General features: G+C 39.7%; 2 protein-coding genes across 3 annotated transcripts in view; one reads left to right on the plus strand and one right to left on the minus strand.

The window, feature by feature from the left end:
* Positions 1-3,294: 3,294 nt before the first annotated feature.
* LOC146548815 (transcription and mRNA export factor ENY2-2) lies at positions 3,295-5,312 on the minus strand. 2 transcript variants are annotated; one of them, XM_085262629.1, is made up of 5 exons: positions 5,170-5,312; positions 4,634-4,708; positions 4,460-4,530; positions 4,291-4,365; positions 3,295-3,568 (listed from the first exon to the last, which is right to left on the minus strand). In XM_085262629.1, the coding sequence occupies exons 2-5, from the start codon at positions 4,699-4,701 to the stop codon at positions 3,492-3,494; spliced, it is 291 nt and encodes a 96-aa protein (XP_085118755.1). In that variant the 5' UTR covers positions 4,702-4,708; positions 5,170-5,312; the 3' UTR covers positions 3,295-3,491. The 2 variants fall into 2 exon arrangements, with proteins under 2 accessions (XP_085118755.1, XP_085118754.1); XM_085262628.1 differs by lacking the exon at positions 5,170-5,312 and adding an exon at positions 4,812-4,959.
* nudcd1 (NudC domain containing 1) overlaps positions 5,105-15,806 on the plus strand; it is a 56,618-nt gene continuing 45,916 nt past the window's right edge. Inside the window, exons 1-5 of the mRNA XM_085262627.1 lie at positions 5,105-5,350; positions 6,477-6,631; positions 9,835-10,020; positions 13,031-13,214; positions 15,440-15,628. Coding sequence (XP_085118753.1) covers positions 5,236-5,350; positions 6,477-6,631; positions 9,835-10,020; positions 13,031-13,214; positions 15,440-15,628 — 829 coding nt within the window. The 5' untranslated portion in view covers positions 5,105-5,235. The remainder of the gene's footprint in view (positions 5,351-6,476; positions 6,632-9,834; positions 10,021-13,030; positions 13,215-15,439; positions 15,629-15,806) is intronic.

Below are 15,806 nucleotides of genomic sequence, written 5' to 3' on the forward strand. Positions count from 1 at the left end.
CTGGCAAACAGTAAATAATAATAATAATAATGATAATAATAATAATAATAATAATAATAATAATAATAATAATAATAATAATAATAATAATGTCAAACATAGTTCACTGACAGATTACAGACCAGTCTCTTGGTGGCCCGTTTTCCTTTAGACTATGTCTATTTAAAAAATCCAAACAATGCATAGAAAGATTGCTTAAATTCACCAAAGTGGGTGTAATATTCATAAACATGAAATAATTCGAAGGGTGTCCTCATGACTTTACAGATGGAATCACGAATGCCAAACCGCTGTTTACCTTCAGAAGCCTGACATCATAGAAATATTTCAGCATGATAATCATCCAAAGCACATTGTCAAAAATCACACGAGTGTTTCAAGAACAAAAAGAAAAAAGTTGTTTTAACTATTTCACCTGACTTGAATCCAACAAAACACCTTCAAGGTATTTAAAAGAAATGTAAAGTAACAAACCCCTTCCAGGAAAGAGATTGTTATCAAAATGTCTTTGAGCAATGACATGACGTTGTTCTTCAACACAGGTACTCTCCATGTACTTATAATAAGCAAACCCCCACCTCACCCACTCTGATCACCTTTCTGTTACGCTTGAGCCTGCTTACAAACCATTCTGGAAGTGCAGCAGACCAGTGAGAAAACAGACCAGGATCTGGCAGCCTCAGCACAGCCTCGGCACTAAAGACTGCTTTAGGAACACCGAATGGGGGGTGTTCAAGACAGCAGCCTCGCAGGGAGACCAGATAAACATAGAGCACGCAGAGGCAGTAAACAGCTACATTGCTAAGAGGATGTCACTGTAGTTAAGGCCTTCACTGCACGTGGCAACCAGAGACCCTGGTGGAGCATGAGACTGCTCTCCCTGTGGCCAGGTCTGCGAGAGACACCTCTGCGAGACAGGAAACACCAGATGAACATGGCAGGGAGTACAGGCACTGATGAATTGCAAGGGGTCAATAAAGATGATGCTTCTCTTCCGGACAAGTTTAATAACTTCTTTGCATGCTTCCAGGCATCAAACCGAACATACAGAGGGAAAGTGGGTTCTCCTCCATTATCTGCAGGGCCAGCTGTTATCATAAGTGCAGCAGATACCAGAGGACCCTAGCCAGGGTCAACCCACGGAAAGCTGCAGGTCCAGATAACATCCCAGGACATGTGCTCAGGGACTGCACTGGTGAGCTGGCACATGTCCTAAATGATATTTTTAACATCTCCCTCAGTCACGCCAACTGTGATGAAGTGTTTTGAACAGCTTATCAAACCACACATCACAGCCACCCTTCCTGCATCAATTGACCTGCTCCAGTTTGCTTATCATCCTAACCACTCCACAGAGGATGCATTAACCACCACCTTGCACTCAGACATCCCCCATCTGGACCTATGCCATACTCCAATATATTGATTTTAGCTCAGTGTTTAACACCACCATTCCACAGAGACTACTAGAGAAACTCCACTTACTGGGGCTGAACACCACACATGTCTTGGGAGAAACATCTCCAAACCCACCATGCTGAGCGCTGGATCTCCTCAAGGATGTGTTCTCAGGCCACTGTTGTTCATGCTGTTAACACATGACTGTGTATCCAGATATGAGGGGAACCTAGTTATTAAGTTTGAAGATGATATCACAGTGGTGGGACTGATTTGCAGAAATGATGAATCAATGTACAGGAAAGAAGTTGAACGTCTTGTGGGCTGGTGTAGAGTGAATAATCTGGAAGATACGGATCCAGCACGCTCCTCTCAGTATCAGCGACTGCCCAGTGGAGAGAGTAGAAGACATCAGGTTCTTAGGTGTTCAGATCTCGAAGCACCTGAGCTGGGACAAGAGCATCTCAGTGATCAGAAAATGGGCCCAGCAGGGACTGGGTGAAACAAGCCTCTGTCCCCTCCAGCATCCTCAGGACTTTTTGACAGAGGCATGTTCTGACATACGGTACATGTATATCAGCGTGGTATTCCAGCTGCAGTATGTCAGACAAAACAGCACTGCAGAGGATAGTTAGAGCAGCTCAGAAGGCCCTTGGAGTTTCCCTCCCCTCTGTCCAAGAGCTTTTCGAGAGCCACAGCAGGAGCAGTGCACTGAAAATGGTGAATGACTCCTCACACTCCCTCAATTCTTTGAACTGTTGCCATCAGGCAAACGGTTATAGCTGTTGGAGGAAGCCTCCAACAGCTTCCTCCCACAAGCTGTTAGAATGCTGAACTGTTGATTTGGTTATGTACAGTACTATACCCAGCAGTCTTTAGAATTAGTTTTAATTAGTTATCTTTCTTACTCAGTTCTTTATTTATATAGTTATCTTTTTTTTTCTTTTAAAGAGACTATTTTACAGTGATGCATCTGGGATGCATGTGTGTCTGATTGTGCAGAGTGGGGTGTTTCCATGATGTTTGTGTGTGTGTGTGTGTGTGTGTTCTAATATTTTTAAGACCCTGAACAAACACCCTTTCATTTTGCCTGCACTACGGCGGTATGAACAGCAAATTGAGAATTTAACATTTAACAAGCTAAATGAGGCCTGTAGAGTCTGAGCTGTAGCTCATATATCAAAGTTTCTCTAAGCATTACTCCTTGGGGAAAATTTGCTGGGATGTCCTCTCATAGTAACGCTATGACGTATTTTCCACTTGTGACTGACTAATCTTTCTCAGCGTAGAATGATGAGCTTCAAAATGTTTAGAAATATCCTTTACAAACTTCCAAGACTGTTGGAACAAGTGCTTCTTCGAGATCATTGCTGATGTCCTTCCACCATGGCACTGCATTAACACACACCTGAAAGCTCCAGAGCAGGGAACTGCCAAAACTTCTACTTTTATAGAGGTGCTCACACTTGCTGATGATCAGCTATTCAAGTGCATTTGATTAGCAGCTGCTTAGCCTCTTAATTCCTATGGAGGCAGTAATGATGTACTTTTTTTCACACTCTTTTTGTATTTTGTGTAGTAAGTTATGTTTTGTTATTTATCTGAGATAATATTTATCTAATTTCAAGACGTGTTTAAGACCAGGTCATTTTTTATTAACTCCTGATCCGTAAAACCTACTGCCAATCAACATTATTATTTCTGGGGTGTATTTTCCCAACAACTGTAAATAAATAACATTTCAAAGTTTATGATGCAATTATAAGTTTTTGTTTTTTTGACATGGGCGACAGACTGGGGACCGGTCGAGGGTGTCCACTGCCTTTTGCACTAAGACTTAATTTGTCTGCACTTTTGGGTTTTGATCAACCAGACAGGTAGCAATTACAACAAGAATGACCAAAATAGGCATGACTTTATTTTTCTTCTCCAAAACTGCAGCATAAACTAAAAATCAATATGAAAACACACAATAAAAAATAAAATTAGCACTAAAATGAACACAATAAACAACAGTTTGGATTTCACTCGTGGATCAACTGTGAGTAAAAACAAACAAACAAACAAACAAAAAAAAAAGGGAAGTGTGTCATTCACAAGGTTGCATGTTGAGCTAAAAAAGCTCTGATTCTCTGGAGGAGTTCTTTCTTCACACTGTCTGGTACAAGTGCTGCAGAGGAAAGAGATGAAGAGAGGTAAGTCAGAACACAAAATAGAAACTTACATACTCACACAACACGATACTTTTATTGTCAGAAGTTGTCATCCTGTCAGCTGTTTCTAATATTTTTTCTATGTATGTTATAGTGTTGGCCTGGTAGATAAAATATGACTTTTAAGAGGCACCAGCTCCCTCTAAAACTTCCTACGAAGCTCAGAAACATTTCCAGAAATCACCATGCCATGCACGAATAATGGTTAATATCCAATATGCACAAATAATGGAAAATGATCCAGAAACACTGCCATCTTCTCTAGGCTAAAGCTCATTTAAAATGACTGAGGCATCTTCAAATGGGCAGTCAATGTCCAAAGACAAACTCTGAAAGACCTTCAGAAAGTCTGAAGAACTACTACTGAAGACCAGTTCAAAACAGTTTAGAGAAAATACAGCGTCTGGCTCCTTGGAAGAAAAATATAAAGGAGTGAGGGGTGGTTCAAGACTGTATATCAGGGAAACCTGAAATTGTAAGAGCTGTAATCAATAAGTAGTGCTGACCTACAACATTAGCAGTTTGTTAGTTAGCATGCACAAAGATGTATTAAAGATTATGTGCAGTGCTAAATAAATAAATTGACATGTACATCTAAACCAACGATGCAAATGAGTATGCTCATCACTTCTAACAGTCTTCCTCCCCCTGCTGTTGCGTTTGAACATCTGTACTGTACCTCTGCCTTTTGGTGTGACCTCTGTGACCAGGTCCTCCACTGTGACATGCTCCAGGCCCTTTTCTCTGATCACATCTGGCTCAAACGGGAGGTAATGACTTTAGTGACTTTTGTTTTTATAGCACCACGACAGCATCACCGGACACAAACATAAGAACAAGTCAAATACCTTTGCAGTGTGCTTTCAGCTGATCCTTCCACCCACACTCCACCAGCTTCGCTCTGAGCAACTCTTTCAACCTGCGGCCACACATTTAATTCACATTATGTGGCTTAATCTGTGCAATTCAAAACCACGCCAAACCATCCAGCATCAAATCACTGCAGCGAAAGACTCGCTTACCGCTCCCGTTCCCCCATCTCTATCAGCTTCTGATTTATTGCAGCCCTCATCTGGGAATCTTTGCTCATGATCCGCCTGAAATTAAACACACACACCGACACAGTCAGCTCGGAAGAAAGAGAGTAATAAAAACATATATTATAATGTCTAATTTAGCCCCCTATCAGGTAGCCGCTACCGTTATCGAGAAGGATCAGCTGGGGAACATAAGGTCCCTTTACGCAACTGAACCGTCTAAAAACGTTCAACGCTTAAAAGTTCCGGCTTTGGAGCGGTTAATCTTTCAACGTCAACCTGAATAACCAATGATAGTCTCATTAGTGTTCAAAATACCTGTTTAATAACAACAAATATAATACAATACATTTAAACTGAAAACACTACATTAAAACAGTTACTTAAGCATTTCAAGAGAAATTAGCTCAGGACTCAACTTCCCCTGCGCCCTGGGAGGTTTTGTCCGTCGTAAAATAGCTCCGTGTGAGAAAACAATGACGAAAACACAGGAAATGTGTATCACGCTGGCTACACCTCACCCTCCTCCTCTTGCTGCATACAGGCTGTCATCAACTTGTCAATAAGCCAGTCTCATTGAAAAAGACATGACTGCGTCTAACTACTCATTAAAGGTCAACAGAGACCTGCTGGACCCAAACTTTGAGAGTTACAGGTTATCGTTGGACGCCATACCGACGTACAACATAGAGCTGGATGCTGGTGAGAAAAACTTAATGCAGTGCAGTTAGCAAGTGTGCTAGCCTAGCCCTGATAAAGGTCCAGTATAACTTCTGTCCAGTATAACATTAAATAGGAATAGCAATGTAAGTTATTTGACATTATCTCAGACATTTTATTAGCTGCCACTACGTGACGACGTCAGCTGTTGATGCTACATAATATTTTGGCAACTGTATCTGTAGCTCAGTGGCTCAGAATGAGATCTTAAGGCCCACCACTGTAACCTAATGAGCTTTCACATGATCACTAAGAAAAATCTGAACAATAGCATTGTTTAAACCACTGAAAATTAACAGATTAACGCTGAAGTGACTAATTACTACAGTTTGAACTGCATACACATACATAACTCATTTATATTGCCAGGACAAGTCAAGTGCACCAATTTTAAATAACTTAAAAACAATCATAGGGAGCTTGCACCTACTTTACGTTATAAGGTTAGTTTTGTAATACGTGTTTTAACTTCAAGATCTTAACTTAAGTTTGAACAATACTAAATTGGTGGGGCTGCTGATCCAGAAATGTACTTTAGTGATTAAAACGATATTTTGCATAATCATATACCAAAGCTTGCTAATTCCTTTTAATCGAAACAGGCCAGCTGAGCTCACCTGAGTTGCATCCAGGTGTTTTCTACTACGTCTCTTATCCAGATTATAAAACAGCTAGTGTGGGCCAAAAATCAAGAATCTATGAAGTGTGTGCCTAACAGGAGAATTCATTATAACATTGGTTTGGATACAGTCTTACTTATATAAAAAGGTGCTTACACTTTGCACAGACATCCACTCACAGTAGATGCAGGTATGCATATTACAAGGTGATTAATGTGCTTTAAAAAAACAACAACAATACTTTATTTAGTGGGAATAATTCAGACAAATAGTAGCTGTAAAAATAGTTAATTGCAGTTTTTTTGTCACCAATAGTTCATCTTAGAGTAAAATGTTGAAATATTAAGATATGTTAAGACATATGTAACACTTTCCACAAAGCAACTGTAGGAAAGGCAGAAGGTTAAACTGCTTTTTAAGTAAAAACATAAATAACAGAAATTTGATTACTGCCATATTTAATCTTTTCTTTTTCATATCTGCCGCAGCCGTGGAGGAGGTCAAGCTGAAGGATACTCAGTACACCCTGGAACACATGCGTGCCTTTGGCATGTATAATTACCTGCATTTAGACCCCTGGTATGAGGACAGTGTTTACTTTGTGGACTGCAAAGGACGGGTCCTTAATCTCACCGTTACGCTGGTGAGTTTGCAAATCCTCTTGTTTTTTGGCCTATTTATGATTGTTGCCCCTCCATTGACGTCTAAGGTGTATTCACAACTGCACTATTTTTACGTGATGCTGCTCATTGTTCCACACATGAACATGGTAAGTGTGCTCAGTTTGCTTGGAGTTTTTCCTACGCAAAAAGAAACCAAACAAACAAAAACACAAGTATGTAATGTCATCGTGGCTCAAGAGTTGGGAGTTCGCCTGTAATCGTAAGGTTGCCGGTTTGAGCCCCGGCTTGGACAGTCTCGGTCGTTGTGTCCTTGGGCAAGACACTTCACCCGTTGCCTACTGGTGGTGGTCAGAGGGCCCGGTGGCGCCAGTGTCCGGCAGCCTCGCCTCTGTCAGTGCGCCCCAGGGTGGCTGTGGCTACAATGTAGCTTGCCATCACCAGTGTGTGTGAATGGGTGGATGACTGGATGTGTAAAAGGTCTAGTAAAGTGCTATACAAATACAGGCACCTTGAAAACAAACAAACATATAAACATTAATGTTTACGCTCTGTTCGCATCATTTGGTTGGTTTGTTTGTGGCGTTCCAAACACGTGTTGCCCTCAGGTTGACAAAACTTTACAACACTCATGGTTGAAAGGGCCTTTCTTCTGTCTCTTCCGTACTTTTTAAATGTACGTTTATTGGTTTTTATAATTACAGATACTGATATATTGGTAAATAGCTAATACATAATATATCAGCCCTGACAGCGTATTAATCAGGGTCTACTTAGGAGTTCCCTAAGCAGAGGAGAAACTGGCAGAAAGAAGAAGCTTTGCCACTTTTTTTTCATCCTGGTGATTAAATAAAGTCTTTGCGCTTTGCATAATAAGGTTAATTTATCTTTTTAGGCGTTAGAGGAATAAAATTTAATGTAACACTTAAGACAAACTGAGTAGTTAAAGCATTACACTGTGTGGTTAATTACAGCTGACTAATGGTAGTTAACTTGCCAGCATAATAACAGTTTGGTTTGGCAGCTGTAGAAAAAACGAGCCACAGGTCAATCATGTGCATACATTAGTGCCATTAGTATGTGCTCCAAATTCAGAATAACAGTGAGGTAATTAAAGCTGCTGGTTACATGTTTCATGGGTAAAGATTCTAGTCAGTATTCTGTTACATCTTATAATAAACCCAGCATTGACAAAGTCATCATAGCTAAAGTGTTTCGGAGCTGGAAAAATGCAAGTTGGGTCTACTCGACCGTCATCAGCAGAGCAACACGCTGATAGCTTTCACAGCCTCATGCTGTGAAGCAGTTTATTTTATTTTTCACATCGTAGAGCATTCACAGACATGATGAGCTCCCATGTATTATAACAGTAAATCGTAGAAGCTGAAGAATTTTATTTATTATAATAATTTAGATCAAGGATTAAATTTACCATCATGACAAATGGATTTAACCTGAAATCTAACTCTCACCATGTGAATTTATGTAATCGAGAGTTTTCCTAAATCACTTCTAAGTTTGGAGTCTTTGCAAATGATTTTAGGCAAATTTAGGTCTTTGTTTTATAGTATTGTTTTATGTTTCCATTATATAACGTTTCATATTATGGACCTGATGTTGTGATGGTGTATTCAGTGAAGGATTTTTATGCGCCTGATGTGCCAGTAGGTGGTGACCAAACACTTGAGCATCAGCAGGTTGTGGGAAGAGAAAGGATGTCTGTGAAACACAAGAGTTTTAAAAGTTATGTTAAATTATATAACATTATTTCTAACCTCTTTTTATTCTTGGTCAAGATGCAAAATAATAAATGTCAGAATAAACGTGGCTCTTAGTATTTAGTGTGAACCACAACTTTCTGTGCAGTCTTTTGTCTGTCGTATGAATCACCCGAGCACATAAAGTTTGGATGAGCCCTTGTAGGTCTCCAGTTAATCACAGGAGCGATTATATAATTGACTCAAGGTTCTGATTGGTATTGTTACCCCGTACCAAGATGTTGAGATGAGGAGCAAAATCGTTCTCATGACCTTTTCCACCGAGCCTTCTTTTATGTCTTAGTCATCATTGACCATAATTAGACATAATTGGTGTCTCACTGGAGTTTTTTTCTTTGATGATCATCACACTGTAATCCTGCGAGACAGTGTTTCTGGTTTTCAGTGGCACCATTAAATGAAATTTATGGAAAAGTGTTGCTCAAATTCTAATTACAGTGATCACATGATAATTATCATCCTTCAGCCTTTTGTGCTCGGTTGCTCGGCACATTGCACATAGACGTTTCACACTCCGTTTCAGGGCATTAACGGCACGGATGCTGGAGAAAGTGATACCAAAGGTGTAGCGATATAATGTGCCGTGCCACGCTCCATGGCAACAACGGGGTAGCTTCTCCACAGTCCTTTTGAAAAACTCTGTCTTCACGCAATTTGTGATGCTCATGTGGTGGCATATCTATCTATTACTAATAAGGCTTTCAGATTGTTGAATCACATGAGTGGCCACATGACAGCTGCTAACTGTATCTGTCCCTGAGGGGTACATGTTTTCTCTTACTCATTGTACCATTCTTTAGATTATAAGACTTTAGACAGTAAGAAATTAATGCAAAATCATTTGGACTTTATGTCTTCGACCCAGATGCTTATTGTAAAACTCTTATGGGATGGAAGCAGCAACCTTTTTCATCTTCTGGAGTTGAGCCGCCTATTCAATGTCTTGAGTCTTTGTGATTCATGACTGGACTTCTTATTGTTTGATTGGATGTTAGCTGTAAGAGTGCATGCATCACATATTTCCCAGTATCCTACAATATTTTCTAATGCTAAACTGAAGTGGTGACAAAATCAGTTTTGCCATGTTGTTCTCCATCTAGAGCACTGAAATGAGCTTACTTGATATCCGGTCTTTATTCCATTCATCCATCCCTCCTCCCCTTAACAGTCAAGCAGTACAGTAATTGGTGTTAACATATTATAAATGTATTTTTTTAGTGTTAACTGGACAGAACATGCACTTTGAGATATTAAAATAGGCATTTTTCTGTTGTTTCTGAAATTTGATGCACTGACTTAATCAAGTAATCAAATACACAATGACTTTGTTTCATTCTCATACACCAGCACACTGAGATTTCCTCTGCAGATAGGAATGAATCTAAATGGCCTAATCTTTTTTTATGAATGCAGTACTGGCTTACGGGTCTGTTGTGTTCTGAATTCAGGACACCGCCCTGGGGAAGCCGAGAGAGGTCTACCGTGTAGACGTCGAGTCCAGCCAGTGTGAGGATCGTCTTTGCGCCTCCCTCAGCCTGACCTCGGCGACCTGGGCAGCTCTGTCGGATGGTAGCGGTCGACTGTACCTCCTCCGCACAGGCAAGAGGGGAGACAGCTCCCATATGAAGTGGGAAGTAAGTATGGACGTGGTGTTTACTGCTGTAAGTGACGCACAGACGTGTTTGAAATATTTTTTGCCGCTGAAGTGAAGGTAAAAAGACACAAACCTGAATTCCCTCTGTGTACTATTGTAATACCGGTGCTGCTTTTTCTTCTGCTTTCTTGGCTTAGCACAATTAATTATTAGCATTTGCAACTGACAGTTGTTAAGTCAGTTAGTCACTAGCTCATTGGCGTGTTCACAGCTGTCATAAATTAGGTCAAAACTGGGCAAAATTGGAGGTGTTTTGAATGTCCAAATGTCTCTGATGATGTAATTTTGAGTCACTAAATATCAAAAAGGATTGCAATTAAATAAAGTATTAGTTGAAATACTGCTTGATTAAATGTGTTATTCTTAGCTTTGTCAGAATAAACTGGAATACAGTATACCCAAGCAACCGAAGGAAAGAAACCCTAATTTGGTAAGCTTAGCCATCCTTCGCAAACTAATCTGACACTGTGTATGTTTGCAACATTATGGTGACTCTTAAATACTGATTTGAGGACTGTGATTAATAGTTTCATGCACTATGAAACTATATGTTTGCAAGAGTGGACTTCAGTGGGAAGCGAAAGGATTTGGGTGAAAATCAGAGCGAGATGGGCAAGTCGGAGAGTATTCAGACATGGTCACACTTTGTAAGGCTCCATCTTTTCACTCGATTTGTTCATAATAGAAATGTCTTTTTTTGTGAGCATGGCAGATGGTGCTCTAAAAATTTCACATTCAGTAAGTAGTAACTCAAAGGCCAAAAAGGACAGCCTTGGGCTCCATGACGAAAAGACATCTGGGATAATATTTAAATGAAAAAAATCCTCCTTTGGCCAGAGTGACATTTGAAAAACCAAGTCAAAACTGTAACAGTACATAACAGCTTTATAATGGTGGATCAGCTACACTGATGTTATTGAACCGCTTTGAAAAATTCTGCATCCATTGTGAACATACTCTGTTATCTCTTTATGGGCTCTACATCCAGGACCACTGAAAAATACAGGTAGATGTACTTTGAGAGCAGATTTTAAAGGGTCAGTACTCTTTAAAGTTAAAATATTTACATTTATCACATTTCATTAAACTGAATATCCAAGTTAAGAAGTTTATTAATAAGATAATAGCCAATAATTGTATTTTTTTGATTATGGAATGTCTAATTATTCCCCAGAGGATATTGTCGGAGCAATTCAAGCGTTCTGTGTTTAAAAAGCTTGGTCGGGCTTTGGAAATTGAAATTGTAGTTGTAAGGAAGCAAGTCTTTGTGCGCTTTATGCTGAATTCAGTGGGGAATGGTTACAAATGAGAGTTCCCTCTCTGAACAGGGACACTTGATGCATTTGTGAAGGCAAAGTTCAAGACTGGAATTTATAATGAAGATTTAAACCCTCGAGTTACCGACGTCCAGAGTTCTATTTTTAAGATTCAGCACTTAGGGACACCAGCCAAAGCACGCTGCATCTCTCAGTCTATGTTAGTGTGTGTGTGTTTCATGTGTACAATAATAAAGTGTCTCATAAGCCAGATATTTATGCATTCAATTTGGGCTTCTTGGGATCGCATCATCTTCTTCAACCAGACAGCTGAAGACCCTGATTTAGAAATACTAGCTTGAATTAGCATTTTATTGGAAGAATAAAGAGAAATGTCTCAGTTTTCGAGTGCAGAGTAGACCATTTAAAGCCATTTAACAACACTTGATGCTCCATTAAAACATCTCACAGCTATATTCATGTGCCTATAGCTACTAATATGTATAACTATTTACGTTTTATCATTTCTTCCATTTTAAAAGATAATGCAAGGATAAATCTCTGCTTGGTCAATTCATTCAAAAGCTATTCTAGTCTTATTTTTAGTAGACAATACAGCTCTGCTTAGACTGTGTCACATTTCCAGCTGCATTTTAACTTGTTTCAAATGATTAACAAGAATTGCGAAGAAGATTTAAATGTACATGGCAAATATTCAGACTGTCTGGGACAGCAATTGATTATATAAAGCAGAGGTAACAGAGGCTTGAGCTGAATAACGAAATAAATCTCAATGAAAGCAGGGTGGCAGATTAAATAGTTTGTTCACTTGTAGCTGCACGACTGATTTCTTTAACTTGCAGTCCAGTGGTTGCTGGCTGTCACTAGATGAAATTGGTTGTAAAGACCTCTACAACTCCAAATGTCATTGGGATTGCTTTGATTGCTAACAGACTGCTTTGATCGCCTGTGGTTCGAAGGTGATTTGATGTTTTGACAAACAACTCAGTATCTTCCATTAAATTATGGGCGACTGTGGCAGTCTACTAGCAATCAGAGCTATCATGAGAAGGTTTTTGGTGCAGCACCCTATAATCTCTTAGCCACCAATTTCACATAATGACTGCCAGCAACCTTCAGCAACCACTCGCCAATCATCTGGGATTGGTGGTCTTGAAGATTGTGTGACTGACTAAAGACTAACCTTGAACAATGATCACAAACTTTAGATCATCTGTGCTGCCGTTCGTATGGTATACTTACAAGGCAGTGTAGGAGCTTCAAATTGATGCCATAGGTGTGTTTACTAAAAATCCACGACAAGTTTGAATTTCAATTACCTAGATCTCAAAGTCAAGGTCAGAGGTCAAGTTTTCTGAATAAATGCAATAACTTGAGCAGGAAGACCCCTAGGATTTTGGTCCCATAGGTGTATCTACTAAAAACCTTGTACGAGCTTGAATTCCTTTAACTTTGACCTCAAGCTCATAGGTCGGAGTTAAAGTTACCTGAAATTCTTGTGAATACGATAACTTGAGAACAACTTGATGTAGGATTTTGAGGCTTTGTGTTGGTAGCACTACAGATCATTTACTTTAAATCACTCGTTTTATCTTAGCATATCTGTACAAGAGGATCTTTACATTTGCAAAATTCTGGTGACAGTTTTTTCTCCCATACTGGCAGCAGTACCCTGTTAGATTCCTAAAAATCATCTTGTTACTGTGCCTGCAGCCACTGTTCAATGAAGACCTGGGGGAACCTTTCACCATCCTCCACAGCGTCTCACACGTCCAGGCTGGCGTTCACAGCATGGAGGTTCTGCTGCTCCGTGTCCAGAAAGACCCGGAGGAAACCAAAGGAAGTGGATACTCAGTGTCTCTCGAGTGGATCACAGTCGCCAACACTGCAGGACAAGGTGGGTGGTGCGATGATTGACTGAGTATGATAATCGAGCATGAAGTAAGATAAGACCAGTGTGTCATAAATGATTAGTATATCAGTTTCAAGCCTGTGATTTAATTTTAATTTCCTTGCCTCCTTTTTTTCTGTTAACAGTGTTTCAGTAGAAAACTGAAACCCTTCTTAATTAAACCGTAATAGCGTATTAGTCATGTTCTTCCTTTAATGGACTTTAAATATTATGTCCCAGATGAGATTAGTGCACTCTGAAGCAAACATTGGCAAGAAAGATTTTCATTAAAGTCCTCGGTGCTTGCCGAGAAAGAATACCACCGTGACTGATGAGTCAAATATTGTGTAGAAAAAAAACGACAGCCTTTCGAGAGTCCCTTCTTCATTTTGTTGGATTTAAAGATGCATCCCTTTGATATTTGCTTAATATTTTACTAATGCTAATCAAGGCTATTTGGTCTGGGCTAGGAACATGGCCAAATGGGGACTTGGAGTGGCACCAGCCCCTCAAACATATGACTGGTGGCCACCTTTTGTGAAGTGTCACTTTTCATGTAATAAAACAGTCGTTCCCAAAGTGAAGAGTGTTGCTGTCCACTTAAAACCAGAAAATCCCACGGTGCCCACCCAAGCTTAACTCTTCCCTCTAATCAGTATACAAGAGAAACTGATGGATTTCCGTGAAAATTTTTTTAAAAAACATAAACCCCATACACTGTTGGCTATTAAATTGCTAATGCTACCCAGTCATTTGCAAAGTGTTAAGGCCAATGTGTGACTGACCTGCCACCGGGACACAAACATCAATACAAGAGCATTGAGAGTAATATCACAAACTAACCACCTCCTATTACCACTTTTTAATTCATTTTAGATACATAAATACATTTATATAAATATGTAACTTTACGTACTTGTGTGTAGTTCCCAGGTGAATTTCTTTTGTTACAGCGGTCCACTTGCAGTACCCTCACGGCCCACCAGGTGGCCACGTCCCACACTTTGGGAATCACTGTAATAAAACATGTGTAAGGGCACAAAATCATATCATCAAACTCATGCCCAGGTTTTTCTGAGCCAAACTTTTAACGCTGTCTTTATGATTTAAAAATAAGAGATTATAAAACTGTTTATTGATACCTCATTTTTGATGTTTTAGCATTTCCCCTCTCATCTTAAACTAATTTTAGGCTAAAATATAATAGTGCTAAATGCATAGTTTAAAACATTGCTTATTTTGTAGAAATGTAAAAGATTCATGAATTAAAATCAAGAGGTAATACTGATAAAGCCTTCTCACTATGACAGTTACTTTATTAACATATATATGCATATATTAATAAAAATGCCACCAGATGTAAATATTAAAATACTAAAGTGAGTATATGTTTTTCATTTATTACTTATTCATGATTTCTTCACTGAGTGATAATCTGTGCTGCTCACATTCACAAACCCAAGCCTGGAAGCTGCCCAGTAGAATCACTGGAGCAGTAGAAGGGTCTTACTGAAGGGCAGCGTGGCGGATGATGTTAATGTAGAATAGCCAGGAGCTGCTTTTTCACTTTTCACACAGATTTATTTTTCCTGTTGGCTTAGCAAATGGTCTGCCTTCTTGTCACAAGGTCTCCTTTTTATATTCTGCAGATAAACAGCTGCAGGTTCCAGCTTTTTGAATCTGAAGCTCAGTCAGTTGTCCATGAAAGAGAGATTTCAATTTAGTCATTCAAACTGGTAATTTTGAGATGATATAGAATAAACGCTACATTTGAAATGAACTTTTAACTTAAAAAATATAAGTATAAACTTACAGACTGATCATAAAGCTTACACTTAAAAGTTTCAACACATCCTTGTATCCTCGCACCAAGATGCAGTTACTGAGTAAATGGGGAAAAAAATGCATTATCCTTAAGATGACATCATTATCCATTAAAACAAATCACCAATAGGGAAAGGAACCATGATACAGTTGCTTTGCTTGACTATCAGGTTGCAGGCACATTCTTTATCTTTTGAAAAGCTAATACCTTGCACAAAATACCTACAGAAGTAAACAATCCCCTCTAATATAAGTGGCTTGAGCACGCTCTGTAATGACTGCTGGGAGTTCTGTACATGCAGTGCTTCTTGACATGAGATGTTTTTCTACTCCTCCTGGTCTCCGTCTGAGTTTAGAAAAGATTACTTTACACAGGGATCACTGTGTCCTTTGATTTCCACACGCAGGTCAGGAGAAAAAGTATGAGGTGAAGAAGAGGAGGGTCCTCAGGGGGAAGTCGGTGCCTCACTATGCAGCGTTGGAGCCCAAAGGGAAGGGACTGATGCTGGCATCAGAGAAGCCATTCGTTTTTACACATGTGGATGGTAGACCTGTGGAACAGCCCGAGCCAGAGCCCATGGAGGTGGAGAAGACAGGTGGGTAAAAGGTGCCGCTGGGAAGTCTGCCAGCGAGCAGCTTGAGTAATGTTACTCAGCGCCTGCTGTTATAACGTTAAATGCACAAGTAGTAGCCTTTGTTTCAGGCTCTAAGGGTGCTTATTTAACCCCTGTAATGTCCTCGGGATTTCCATACACCTGTTGCCCTACATCCTGG

The sequence above is a fragment of the Mchenga conophoros genome, linkage group LG22, assembly GCF_057382185.1.
Source record: "Mchenga conophoros isolate Kocher_MC1m ecotype Shallow Benthic linkage group LG22, M_conophoros_male_GT1.1, whole genome shotgun sequence".
Classification (NCBI taxonomy): Eukaryota; Metazoa; Chordata; class Actinopteri; order Cichliformes; family Cichlidae; genus Mchenga; species Mchenga conophoros.